Consider the following 13,778-nt stretch of genomic DNA (forward strand, 5'->3'; position numbering starts at 1 on the left):
GCAATGCAGAGGGTTTTTCTAGTGATACATGAATGCGAACAGTGTGCTGTGTGAGATGTTACTAGCAGGCTCCCACTACACACCACTGAGCTTTTTTACTTTTTTTCCGTTCCCCTTGAAGTTAGCCTGAGCCCCAGAGGAAGCTTGGGATAGATATAGTCTGTCAAGAAATGTCAGGGGAGGGTGGAGGGGAAAAAAAATCAATGCTGAATTCTCAGAGAAGTACTTACTGCTGTTTCTAACAATCAAAAAACAGGGATGAAATCAAACACTACTGAATACTCCAATGAGTTTGTGGAGTTTAACCTCCAGTTGCACATGCGCAACTGGTAAATAGCCTCAAAACTCAAAGGGCAGAATAATCATTTCGGTCAGTATGAGGACTGATGATGGGCATTTTTACACCCTTCACGACTTGTGCTGTAACGGAGGACTCCATTGTGAGCTAGAGTTGGGGAAGAGAGTTGCCACTGGTCTACATAAATGATTGTCTGGCTGATACAGTATCCTGAAGCCTCTGAGCTGCAAAAGGCATCGATCAATGGGTGAATGTATTATATTTGTATTATGTATTATATTTAGAGATGAGCTAACCTTGAAAGATAAATTAAGTAATGGGCAGTTGTGTGTTCGAGAGATGACAAAGTGCTTTGTAATGGTCAGTATTATTGCAGTTCTCAAGGGCCTGATTCGGAGAGCATTCGAATCCTGGAATACTTACTCATCTGGTCTAAGCCTGCCTCTTCTTCTCAAGCTTTCAAAACCTGTCTGGAGTTCTCTATGGCTGCTTCTTAATGCCCTTATATTCCACATAAATATTCTCCACTTTTCTTCTGTGTGCGCACACATGTGCGCACATGCACGTTTCCAGCCCCTTGCTGTTTTCTAACAGAGGTGAGTGAGATCTGAAGCCATATCTCCCCTTTCCAAACTGTGTTTTAATGTGAGTTGAGGAGCTAAGAGGAAGGAAATACTACTCCTCGTTATGCAACCATTCACTAAGATGCCAGAGTCTGCAGGACAGACTGACTGGGCTGAAATCAGGGCACTGTCATTTCTTCAACATCCTTCTGGATTAGCTGGCTGGCAGCACCTTCCCACACCACTTTCTATCCAATATTTTCTACAGACACCTGTGAAGAAGGATGGCGGACAGCACCTTGTGTCTCCTGAAAAAGACCTTCTCTTGTCTGACTTCCTCCAGTTCAGTGATTGGATATCTGCAGATGGAGGTGGCAAGAGAAGCAACTGCAGCTGGGTTGCACCAGCAATTCTCACAGCAAATAGGCAAGAAAAAAAACTTATCTGTGAGACCTAGTTCAGAGAACTGTCCTTCTAAGGCCAGGAAAAAATCTGATGAGCACCTTCCCATATGGAGGCTCCCCAAGAGAATGAGCAGCCTTGACCATCGCAGCATGCCTGGGAACAGTCAAACCAACTTCAAGCTGCACACCAGGGACGGTTATTTCTACAAATAACCCATTGACTTTCTGTATTTGAAAGCAAAATTCAATGATTTAATTTTTGAATTAATTCTGAATTCTCCTTTTATTTTGACTCTTGCTTGTATCTCTTTATCTCCTGGAAGTACTGCTCTAGGGCTCTGGTCTCTTTTTATAAAGCACAGACATCAAAAAATGAGCTAGGTCTCTATCTACGAATAAGCACAGCACAATATTTAAGATCTTAATTCCTATAAGGAATCAGATGCTTAAATACTTTTGTTGGTTTGGATTTGAAAATTGGCATCCTTTTTTCAGTCTGCCTCATGTCTGCCCTAAAGGGACCCCTTTGCCTAGCAACTCGAAGGTGAACATTCCCAGACTTAGGTCAAATGCTCTGTGCTCTGTCAAGCCATAGAGGAGAAATAAAATACAGAGTTTCCTGTCCTGAACACATCACAGGACAATATTTGTGGCATTTAGTGGAAAAATTCAAGGTGAAAACCTTTAATTCCAAATATCCCAACTATAGTGGAATTGTTACTAGCTATATTTATGGATTTGTTTTTACTGGAAAACATGAGTTTATTTTTAACAAAGATTTTAATGAAGAACATCGCATATGTGCACACCAAATCTAAGCTGGCTGGTATGGGTTTGTGTCAACAACAGGAAGAAAGGTGTAAAAGAGCAGGTCAACTGAGAGAAGTCCAGCCATGGAGTCCTGGGAAGTCCTGTGGATTTGGAAGATATGCTCCTAAAATTGCACCATAAATTTCTAACTGGTTACAATCAAAAACTAGGCCAAAGCACTTTTAGTCTCTCAGTTGTGTTGGGTGGTGTTACTAAATTAGGAGTTGTATCTAGGGATTGAAATAATGGTGCAAACTGCTGTCAACAGACTATGAAAAGAGGAGCAGAGAAAGCAGTGGTGAGATACACAGTGGGGCTGAAACAGAAAGATGAAAGTTTGGAGGAGGTAGCCTGCAGGAAAGCTGTCACAAAGGACAAAACGAAGCTAACAAAACCTCCTCCTGTGCTGGTCTAGTAGGAATTCTCTACTGGGAGTGGCTGCCATGCAGCTGAACAGGGGCACTCACTTTTTTTTAAAGAATACTTATTTTATCAGGTAGAGGGACAGCAAAAAAACCATCCCTTTGTTGAAATGACGGGTAAACTCACACTACTTTTATTAACTGAAGAAGTCTTTGAAGGGACTGACAAGCACTCATGTCACAGAGCAAGCTCACCATGCTGCTATTAGTGGCCACGGGGCTGTGTCCTGTGTGTAGTAGTTTAGCAATGCCATGGCTGATTTTCATCCTGACCACCTCCCAGTTCCTTCATGATCAAAAGTGCAGCCTTAGAGGGTTACAATTCCAAAGTATTACTACGCTTCTAAACAAACCTGGTTTAGATAGTCAGTGTTGAATAGATACAGATCATCATCATGACTGAATAGCTAACATATAGTAACCACTTCCTACTAAAACTACATTAGTTCATGCAGTGCCTCTATTTTAATGTCAAACAGGAGAAACGTTGCTGAGCTTATTGAGCAGGATAGGAGTAGCGTGGCTGCCCTCTCCCCCTTCCAGGGACTGGTCCCAGTGGGTACCCCCTTGGCCTGGGCTGGCCAGGGTAAGGTGCCCAGACATGCGGTGCCGGCGGCCGTGTCACAAACATGTGTGGTGGCGGGGTGAATGCTGTCCCTCTCCCACCGGTCATGGGGCTGCCACCCAGGGCTGCTGCGTTGTCTGGTCTTGTCTTCGCAACTGGGCTGGTTCTATTAGGAGAGTCTATTTTCTTGTCTAGAACAAAGATTATGAATGTTATTTTCTTGAGAGCAAACACTGCCTTTCTTCCTCTCCCCAGTGGCTGCTGTTTCGTCTACATACAATAACCCAAGTGCCTGGGGATTTGTGTTTGAGCATCTGAGTGAAGAAGCCATAAATAAGACCATTAGTCCCTGGCCAACAGCCAGTATGGGTCTCTGCTGCCTGAGCCCTCTTTGCAGGTTCTTACTGATGTGTTTATAAGTCATGATAGTCCTATCAGCTGGTACACCTCTAGCCATGTGGTGGTCATGGGTAATTGCTGATCTTAGTCTTTATTTTCAGTGCACCCACAACACTGCCAGCACTGTTTCCATTTAAATGAGTGCCTTGGGTCTGCTCTGGGGGAACCTGTATTGTGATGGTCTGAACTTTACAGCTTGTCTCAGCCTCTCCAAGAAACAGCCCATTTAATGTGGGAGGGTTAGTGGCATGAGTCTGCTTTTCTCTTCTGCATGAAGATAAAATAAAAAATTTTCACATTGTGCTGTTTCTCACAAATGAGAGCAGGAGGCTGTGGTGGTCAGGAAATGACTGGTTCAGATCGAGCCTGGAGGATGACTTCCTTGAGAGTGCCTGGACCCTGCATCTTTCTGCCCAGCCATGGATCCCCTCAGCAGAGCTTACAGCGTGCATTTATTTGACCTAAGGCCACTGCAGTCCTGTAAAAAGCTTCTGTCTCATTATGAATTTTCTAATGAAAACCTCAGTTTGGAGAAAAGTCTGTGCCTGTCTCCATTTATCAGCCCAGAAACAATGCTGGTGTTTCAGCATTGTTCCCAGAATAAATTGCTGGTTTCATGATCGGCATGGTTAATAGGTGGGATAGGAATTATAACTTTGGATTACAGTTCCTGAACTGTGATAAACCTGAGAGAGACATGATCCAGTCTGAAAACTTGCCTTTCCTGCGTGTCCACTGGCAGGTGGACTTCTGTAAGCAGACAAAATCTATTCTAGTTATATGCATCTGATCCCTTGCAAATGTGTATTGCTCCAGCTTCTCAATCATTTCTAGTCAATTTGGTGGCAAAGAGAGCCTTTTCAGGAGGGTCAAAAGGAGGTTTGTTTTTTACCTTCTGCTTGTTTGAGGTGACTTTCACTCTTTGTACTTGGTGTAAATAAATCCTCCAGATCCTGCAGCACAGGGTTGGTGCTTGCTTTGTTGTTTCTTTTGTTTTTTTCTTCTTCACGTTGCTGCATCAATAAAAAACATCAGGTTTAGTTTGAAACTGCAAATGTAATCTGTGAAATGGTGGCCTGGTGTTATGGTTGGCCTGGCCAAGTGCTTGTTGGTATGAATGTAATCTCTTTACCAAGTTCAAGGTGCTGAGTCTTGGTCCAGAGACCAAGGGTTTTAGGGAAAGAAAGTACATCCCAGGGAGGACTGAGAGACTGGGAAGCACAGGCTCTGGTAGCAGGACAGTTTTGCTGTTTCTCATTGAGACTCATTACCTGAGCAGAGCTGTGCTTTTGCAGGTATTCTGCTGCCAGATGTAAATCATATTAGGTCAGGTGCCCTGCATTATGGTCCTCTACATGTTGCAACCTCTCCTCGTTCTGGATTTCATGAGGTTCAAATCCTACCCTGCTAATTTGAGTCATTGCATCTGTCCGTATCTTGCTTTTACCATCTGCATGGCAGAGGCAGACACTAGTCTCCTTTTGTAAAGTGCTTTTAAAATTACTGGGAGAAAATGTTACTGCCATGTTGTTATTTATGGCTCTTTACTCTTCAGCTTGTACAAAATCTGGCTGTGGTTTTGATAGGCTTGTTATTGTCCCTGGGAAATCTCAGGCTCCAAAACATTACGTGAACCTTGAGGTAACTTATTTTTGTAGGTGGAAAGTGCAGATTATGGGAAAATTCACTGTAGTTTTGATGTATGAAATAGCAGCCTATTATGGGATGGGACCACTATCTGCAGTTAGCCATTTAATGTCATCACAGAGAACTGAACAAGCATAAAATGCATCTTCCCTTTGTGTCACTAACGTGTTCAGAAGTGAAGAGCAATTTAAAAGCGTATGTTTCACATCAAACTTGAAGTGCATGTTATTTCAAAGATGGCTTTGACAGATCAATACTTACCATTTGCATTTTCTTCTTCAGCTCTGCATTGGCGCGCTGGTATGCTTCAGCCACAGCATTTAGGTAATAGATGGCGAGGCTACAAAAACAAATGTGTTGCTGTAGTGATGGGATCAGAGGAGAAAGTTTCACAAGGAGGGAACATTTAATTTTTGCCTACCTTCTAACACCTTGTTTTCCCACCAGCTGTTTCCAAACTGCCTTTAGAGGCTCAAGGCTTAGCAGAAATTCAGGCTGCCTCATGGCATGGTCAGCTAAGATGGGCTGAGCCAGTCCAGTAGCTCAGTTCTGCTCAAACAGAAGAAAAATGACCATTCTGCCCTCCTGCATCCACCTTGGCTGGCCATGGGCTCCCTCTGCTTCCTTTGTTTGGTGAAACTAGGCACCAGCCTGGAAAACCAACGTGTCTGATAAAATACATGGCTCAAAGGAAAACTCTGGTCTGGGAGACAAAACAGGCACCAGGTTACACAGGGACCTTAGAAAAAACTAGGAAACCAGAAAAATGGTGTCAGAGCTGGGCCCTGAAGCCTCTCCTGAAAATCACGTTTCTCAAGGCATGGTCCTTCTTTCCCACTTGGCCAGGACTGGCTGCCTCTTGCATCCCAGGAAGGGGCTGTCAGGAGTGATCAGAGATGGGAACCAAGGACAAGCAGAAGCCAGGTCAGAACATAGCCATGGTGTTGTTTGTTTGTTTTTGTTTTTTCTTCCCCAACCTATTCTTCTGCAAAAAGGGCACACCAAAACCAGGGGAAAACTGAGCCAAGCTGGAGGGAACTGAAAGGCGAGTGGGATGGGAGAGGGTGTGCTGGCAGTCAGCCTTTGTGTTTTAAAACATGCCCAAGCGTCTGGGGCTGTCTCGCCACTGCTGCTACTTGCCAGCCAGTAATATGTTGGTTGTCAAAAATGTCTCCTCCTGCTTTTGTAGAGTGCTTTTATTCTTCTCAACTATAAACATCATCTGCTCAGTGACTCCAAGTCATTCCCAGGAAAAGCACCAGCTCTTCAGTTCACCACTATAGTTTCAGGGGTTTTTTAAAAAGTAAAGTAAAAAATTCTCTTGTAAAAGAAAAAAAAAGAAGGCAGACTTAAAAAAAAAAAAGTTTCCAGAGTTTATAACCATCTTGTGTGAGTCTGGCCTAGGTTTAACAGCCTCAGACCAGCCTCAAGGATTTTGTCAGCAAGTGCCTGACTAATGCCAGCAAGGCACTGTGTACTGGCGTATTGGTTTCCAGGTGGGAGATCAGGAAGAGGTGCTTAGGATAACCTTTCTTGAGGCTTTTTACAGGGGTCTATCTAGAGGAAAGACATTTGCTTCTTTTTGCCTAGTATTAACCCAAACCTCAGTCTTGGTGATCTGAGCTCTCTGTCCTGCAAAAACCTCTTGGAAATTGTTATTTTTGTTCTTCTGTAAGGATGTGATAGTTTTATTCCTCCTATGTCATCAAACTCATTGCCTAGGAAATATTACTTTGTAATCAGGGTTTTGGGGCTGCTTTGCAGTTTTTGTTGTGACCAGCCAGGATGTATTATAAGTTCCTGGAGAACTGTTTTCATAAAGATAACTAGATCTGCCTATTCAAAGCCATCTGGGATGCCACGCACTCTGTTTCTGAGCTGTCTTCTCAACTTCATTGAGTAAATGAACAAATCTATTTCAATTCCTTTTTCAGTCCTTTCTCATCCTCTGCATTAGCTGCCAGCATCATCTCCAGCCACCACACCTTCCTCCCCTGCTGTCTACTGTGTTTAGTGGGACATTGATGGGAAGGGTATGAATTCACCAGGTCCCTCTACCAAACACTGTGAGATATAAGCCCTCTCTGCCTGGGGGTTATGCCTGAGTTTCCTCTGTTCTAGATGTACTACTCAAGGGAGGTTGAGTTTGTCCAGAATTGAACTACCGTGAAGGGGCCTTGGGAGGGAAAGGGGAAAGGGTCAGTGCCACAGAAAGGATGTGGGGGGGGATGCCTTTGCTGCAGTCTAAATCTGCAGGTAGTTAGCAATGCTGAAGCAACCTGCATCATCCTCCAAGGTGTATGCCAGTGTCCTGGGCAGGTCCTACAGGTGTGCTTGATTTGCTATTGAATTCCTGATTTATACTGCTAGGTCTGGCTCCCAGAAAAGGCAGACCAAAGCCAGGTCCTGGTCTGACTGTGAACAGCAGCATGAAAAGCTGTAAACTTTGCTGGGAAATCAAGTAAGCATTAGCAAATGGAGTTTACCCATTTTCAGTGGGGTACTTTAGATTTATCTGCTTCTAAAATGAGCCTGAGGATACACCCCATGCTTGAGCTGTTTAGCACGGATGCTGAGTGTCCCTGGCACCCCTCTTCTCCGATTTTCTGCTCCCCCAGAACTGTGGAGAGAGTGTGGGTCACTGCTTTTCTCTAGCCTGCACAGTAGTTTTCAATCTTCTTGATGCAGTAAGGTATTCCTAGCTTCTGCCAGGAAGCTCTGCAAGGCATGGTTTGAAACTCTGCTCCAGACCCAAGTCGTATAAGGTTATGTGCCCGTTTGCGCAATATTTCTGCTGCTTCTTGCTTTTTAATTTTTTTTCTCCTTATCCTTAGGCAGCTAGAAACAGTAAGTTTAACACCTAAGTCACCTGCTGGACCCCCATCATTGTTTGGGACCAGAAACAAAGAACAGAAATAAATAGGACTTTTGGATTGCACCTGGAAAAAAGAGAAAGGATTATCATGGCTAGAGAAAATCACTCCATTCAGTCCATAGAAGCAGAAAACACATTTTCTGGAGCATCTGCCATCAAAATCAACAGACCAGCCATTTATGATCCACCTGTCACTCTTTGTAGAGGCTATTCTTTTTATTTAGGCTGTATTGTAGGTTGCCTTGCCTGCTACTTTGAGAGCTGCTGGCTCTCTGCTCAACAGGACCAAATGAAGCTTTTACATTTCCCTGTTTTTTGTCTCCTGGCCAGCTGAATGGGGATCAGTGTAAAGGCTAGCTTCAGCTTGATCCTGTCTACCTGTTTGCACCACAGCAGAAATAGAAGCGGAAGCTGAAGACTTTCAGGGGGAGGTGAGAGCCTGGGGACTCACTAAATGTGATTCCCTCAACTGAAAAGTTTGAGAGGACAAAAGGACCCAAGCCTTAGAAAACATTCTTTTATGGTGGCTCTGTTTTCATCAGGGATTATCCCAGGAAATATCTGTGTGCACATAGCGAGCAGTACTTCCACAAGACACGCAATGCTCTCTGAGCATGTGAGAGCTACTGTCAAGGGGCTATAGGTATGACTTGCCCAGGCACCATGGGAGCCACCACTATTTAGGGCTGTGACTCTCTCCATAGCAGAACAATTGCAAATCACAAATATCTAATATCCTCAAAGGCTGCACAGGCAGTGTATCTGGGTTGGAAACAAGGATGTCTTAGGTAATGTGGACATAGGGTATCTCTCAGTTTGCGGAGGGGATCAGGGCAAAGACAAAATGGTGTCTCGGAGAGATGGACCAATGGGAAGGCTGTGGTGTGGGAATAGCCCAGACTAGGAAGGTGTGATAAAAGGTGTCTCTTCAGCAGATGAAATGGATTTGTGCTCTCTCCTGTCCCAGCTGTCAGTGGAGGAAAGTGCAGGAGATTGTCACTGAACAAAACATTATTTTCAAAGATCTACTGCTCTCCCACCACCTTTTTGGGGAGTTGCATCAAAGCCTCAGAAATCTGACTTGTAGCCCTTTTGTAAAGGTCATCCATTTGGGGTGGATTAGCTCTTCAAGTCTTCATCTCATGTTTGCAGTAGCATCCGCTAGTGCTACTGTGAAGACCGCAGGAGTAGAGCTGCTAATAACATGCTTGGCCATACTACGGATGTAGTGTGAGACTTCTTGTCTCCTGCGTGTATCTGGTTTGATTCTTCTAAGTGTAGTATCTGTTTGCATGAGTTACGGTATCTGGTCATCTTTATTTAGGTTAAAATCAGTAAGTAGCTCAAGGCATGTAGAGGGATGACAGGTCATTTTCAGTTTAATTGGGGTTTTTCTCAAGCTGTTTCTATAGGAAACTTTGTAACGTGGGAACTTTGATTTAACTTAATGGCATTCATTTCAGTGTAGCTTATTCAGAATGAAGGATCACAGTGCCCAAGAGTAGCTGTATGGGATCAGCCCAGAGGACCCTCTCTGATGTATATAAATGCCCACGGAACAGTCAGAAGAGGCAAGCATATGTAATACGCTCCCCAACACTCTCCCTGTCTCTCACTGTTTAGTCTGGAGTGTTCAGAGCTACCTATAAAGTTTAGCCACAGCTCTCCCACTTATTTTGATACCAACGGAAAGCTTGAGAATAATGCCAAAAATATCTTTTTAAAAAAGGAAAAAAGACTGCCCTGGTCCTAGTGCTGAAGATGCTAGGGATTTAAGTGGGTTTCAAAACTGAAATGATCAGACATCACTGAAACAAATTCCAGGTGTATTATCTGGAAAAAAACCCAGCAAAACCAAAAATCCCCAACAACTCAAACAAAAACCATACCATGTCTTCATATTTTTGGTACATGAAATTCTTGAATGCCCTGACTTGGCAGTGCTGGAAATACCACCAGCTGTGACAGAAATTGCTTCTCCAGAAGGCAATAGGTTGAGACTGTCCATTTATTTCCTGCTGGCTACTGGAAATTTTTCATATGGAAGTTGTGACAGCTTTGATATCTAGAAGAACCTCTGTCAGCAATGCAGTTCATCTACAAAGTTGTGTTTAATTAGGTCAGGTAATTAAATTTTGGGAAATTGGGTTGGGCAAAGGCGAGGGGGGCAGGGAGCATGTGTCCGCCCTAATCCAGGCTGTTATCTTAGCAGAAGCTGTATTTAGACCTCACTAACATCCCAGATTTTCTTCAACTTCCTTCCCCCAGCCAGACATATAATATTACAAGGAAAACTTACACCATGAGCAGAATTGCAGGTATGATCAGTCCTGGATTTGCCACATAGCTGAAGATCTTGGCAACAAAAAGTGGGAAATCAAGCTCAATGGTCTCTTGAATGACTTCATACATCCTTTTCTTTCCACTGGAAAGACAAACGGCCAGTTAAGGAGTGGTGGTATTTCCTGGAGGGACAAAATAACTCCTAATCTAACGATGCTAAGTAGCGTATTTCCTGTCTCCTTCAGTGAGCATCAGCTTGCTGTTGGCTGCCAAGGATTTTGAAATACATTCATTTTAAATTACCCTTTGGTCCCTCCATTCCTCCCCACTGCTCACTGATTATAAGAACAATCTTTGTGACACCAGCTTGCTCCTGGACTTAATGCATTCATTTCCACATGTGTCTCCTTTACGAGTTATGACTATTTACCCCTCTGAAATGTATAGAAACCTACAGATTGAAGTAACCGTACATTTCTGTTCAGTATCTTGTTAAATATGGCCTTTTCAAGGTAGAGATGACTTTCCATATGCAAATTCCGTCTTTCTAAAATAATGAGCCAACTTGAAGTGCTCCTAAGTAATGACAGAAATAGCAAGCTGTGATTATTGCTTAATAGGAAACTCAGTGAAAGAGTAATTTCAAACTGGATTGATAAAGCCAGTGAGAGTATTCTGTATGAAAGAAGAACAAATCTGTAAAAGGCTGGATTACATAATTGACCTTCTTCTCTCCCCAGCATCTCTGGGTCTGTGAATTCAACCCTATGAGTGCTATTTCTCCTCTTTAGGTTTATTGCCTCCTGGGATCTCGCAGGATTATTCTCAGGAAGGTATTGCACTCTGTCCTGATGATGAGAGTCAATAAAGACAAACTTGGCTAAGTGGTATCCCAGCTTCATCAACTGCCTTAAGCCCAGGAGAGCTGAGCTTTCAGTGGAGCTGAGAGGTGTGCCAAGGGTCTGAATCAGGACGAGTGGCTTTTGGAGGGTTGATTGGGAACTGAAATAGCTCTTTCACATCGCAGATTACTCCTCTCCAAATGATAGTGTCCCTGCAACAAGTTTCTTGTCAGATTTTCTGATATTGCTTGTTGACACCTATCCTTGTTATAGAACTGAAGGAATTTTGGTCTTTTGCCTTCTTCCCTGCATCTTTTAGCTTTCTGTTGTCACTCTCTATTAGCAAGTGAATAACCTAAACCAGTGCATCTACAGGAACAATTTGTTCCAAACCAGGTCCTTGCTGAGTCAGACTCAGCAGGCCCAGGAAATGGCGTTACTCAATCAAATTAAACTTTATTGGCGTGTTAATCCAGTCCACTGAATGCTATGTGCAGTGCTGATTCTATCCTAATTTTAAAAAAGAGCTTTAAAAAAAAAAAACCAAACCAAAACCCTGCAACTTTCCAGGCTCAGACCTATTTATTTCCTGCTATTTTCCAACAAAATTCAACACGTAAAATACATCTTGTGCTGGAGGAGTTCTTGGCTCTATGTAAAAGGTCTTAGAAGGAGGCTTCAGACCTGTTTTGCTCCTACAATGTTCTGAAGAGCCTTAGGGGTGCTCCCATTGCTTTTTTTACTGGGGGTTGGACCCTGCTGTCCCACCACTGCTGTCCTCTGGTGTGTGTTGGGGAAACACCAGGAATCATGTAGCAGAGGAGGCAAAGCAGCCAATTTTGCCAAGACTGCTGGAGAACAGCAGACAGGAGCTCAGAGCAGGTTCAGTGCTCCCAGCTGACTGTTTGCACCTCACAGCTGGGCACAGCCTGTTGCCTCATGTTGCTGAGGACTTAACCAGATGGAGAATGGAGGCATTTTGCCATCTTTGCTGGACTCCAGGCCATTTAACTTCATGAGAATAATCCCTTGCATCAGAGCAAAAATATGGCCTTTTTGGTGTTTTACTAATACCTGAACGGTCCACAGTCAAAGGAGGGAGGCAAGGACATGATGGTATAAGCCACAGGCAGGAGGCTGAGGAATAGGATCAATAGCAGAAGTCCCATGTAAAAATTATTAGACTTGGATGCTTTGAAGACTCGTGCGTGAGGGACATTGCTACTCATAACAGCCCAGCACTGAAAATACATGGAAGTTAATAAGCGCAGCACGTTTATACCCACGAGACCTGGTGCATAAAAGGATCCCATCCTGAAAAAGAAAGGAGATGGACAGCTGCTATTTTTTGACAGGCTGGAAGGTTTCTTTATTTTCAGAAAGGAAACAAGTGTTCATGTGGTGGCAAGTTTGCCCACAAAGTCTGAGCAGGCTAGCTTGTGCTGCTCCTGCTCCACGCTCATGGAGAAGTCACCCGCATCCATGTTAGGGTACGGTAACCATGCATTGAGGACCAGAGAGGTCTGAGACCTTGCAGTGGTTGCAAAGAGAGATTTTTCAGTTTGTGACAAAAATTGCTTGGAGATAGCTTGGAAAATGTCAGGTGAATGTAACCAGCAGGGGGAGACCCCCTTAAATCTGCAGAGATACTGTAGTAGGGGAACAGGTAGAAATTATCAATCCGTGGCAAAAAACACCTTACTCCCAGAGGAGGTGAGGGTACTTTGTGCTGTTGCCTATTGCCTCTGGTGCTGCCACAGCAGAGCAGAGCAGCTCCTGTTTGCCCTCCCTTGGGCCAGTTTTGGGACATGGCCCTCCTACCCTACCTCCTCTAGCTGGCTCCATGCCCACCCTTGCATTGATGTGTAAACTCACTGTGCCCTCAAAACCCTTTCTGATCTTTTCCCCCAGCACATGGACCATCTGAATAAATTTTTAACACTGGGAAAAAATGACCTTATAAAAGTAGGAGTGGGGCAGGATTTGCATGACTGTTCTGTTTCAGTTATGCCACTGCTACTCCTCTTAAATGAGTAAGTTGATATTTTAAATTTCCGCTTTCATAGTCAAGCACAGAAAGCCAAACAATCAGATAAATCAAAGCCCAAAGATTATTCTAGCTGGTTTGGAAGCTTTCTAACTCCACTGACAGGTTTTCTATATAATGCAAAAAAACCCCACCCAACAACAAAAAAAAGGAAATATCTTACCAAATCATTCCCTGGTTGAAGATCAAACCCAAAACGTTGCCGCTAATGTCAAACTCTGCATAGGATGGCTGCATGGGGAAAGGAAGGAGAGTGTGTTGTTGCTAGAGGTACCTGCTATTGTTTGCTTCTGGGTATAAGGATGCTTATTTAAAGTTAGTATGAAGGGATTTCTGGGAGGGCTCCTGTTGCATGGGTACTGCTTGAATGACCAGCAGCATTGTGGTGAAAGCAATATTGGAGCTACTGCACTGTGGGCTGCTGCTTCTCTCTTGGCTTGTTGAAAATTGGAAAGATATATGGAGGTGCTTAGAGACGCTCTGTGTTTATTTCTCCCTGCTAATATAAAGCCAGCTGTGAGCAAAGAAGCCACGGCACGAGACAAGCTTTTACACTCCAGCTGGTGTATCTGGCTATGGGCTTACAGTTCCACCCTGGTAAAATATTGCATGTTTAAATGGTG

At 43.8% G+C, this 13,778-nt stretch overlaps 1 protein-coding gene across 1 annotated transcript in view; it reads right to left on the reverse strand.

Moving 5' to 3' along the window:
* Positions 1–2,117: 2,117 nt before the first annotated feature.
* TMC2 (transmembrane channel like 2) overlaps positions 2,118–13,778 on the reverse strand; it is a 34,001-nt gene continuing 22,340 nt past the window's right edge. Inside the window, exons 15-20 of the mRNA XM_074898131.1 lie at positions 13,319–13,386; positions 12,183–12,422; positions 10,283–10,408; positions 5,370–5,448; positions 4,354–4,474; positions 2,118–3,253 (exon numbers count right to left, since the gene is read on the reverse strand). Of these exons, the coding sequence (XP_074754232.1) occupies positions 2,994–3,253; positions 4,354–4,474; positions 5,370–5,448; positions 10,283–10,408; positions 12,183–12,422; positions 13,319–13,386 (894 nt within the window). The 3' untranslated portion in view covers positions 2,118–2,993. The remainder of the gene's footprint in view (positions 3,254–4,353; positions 4,475–5,369; positions 5,449–10,282; positions 10,409–12,182; positions 12,423–13,318; positions 13,387–13,778) is intronic.

The sequence above is a fragment of the Athene noctua genome, chromosome 2 (assembly GCF_965140245.1).
Source record: "Athene noctua chromosome 2, bAthNoc1.hap1.1, whole genome shotgun sequence".
Classification (NCBI taxonomy): Eukaryota; Metazoa; Chordata; class Aves; order Strigiformes; family Strigidae; genus Athene; species Athene noctua.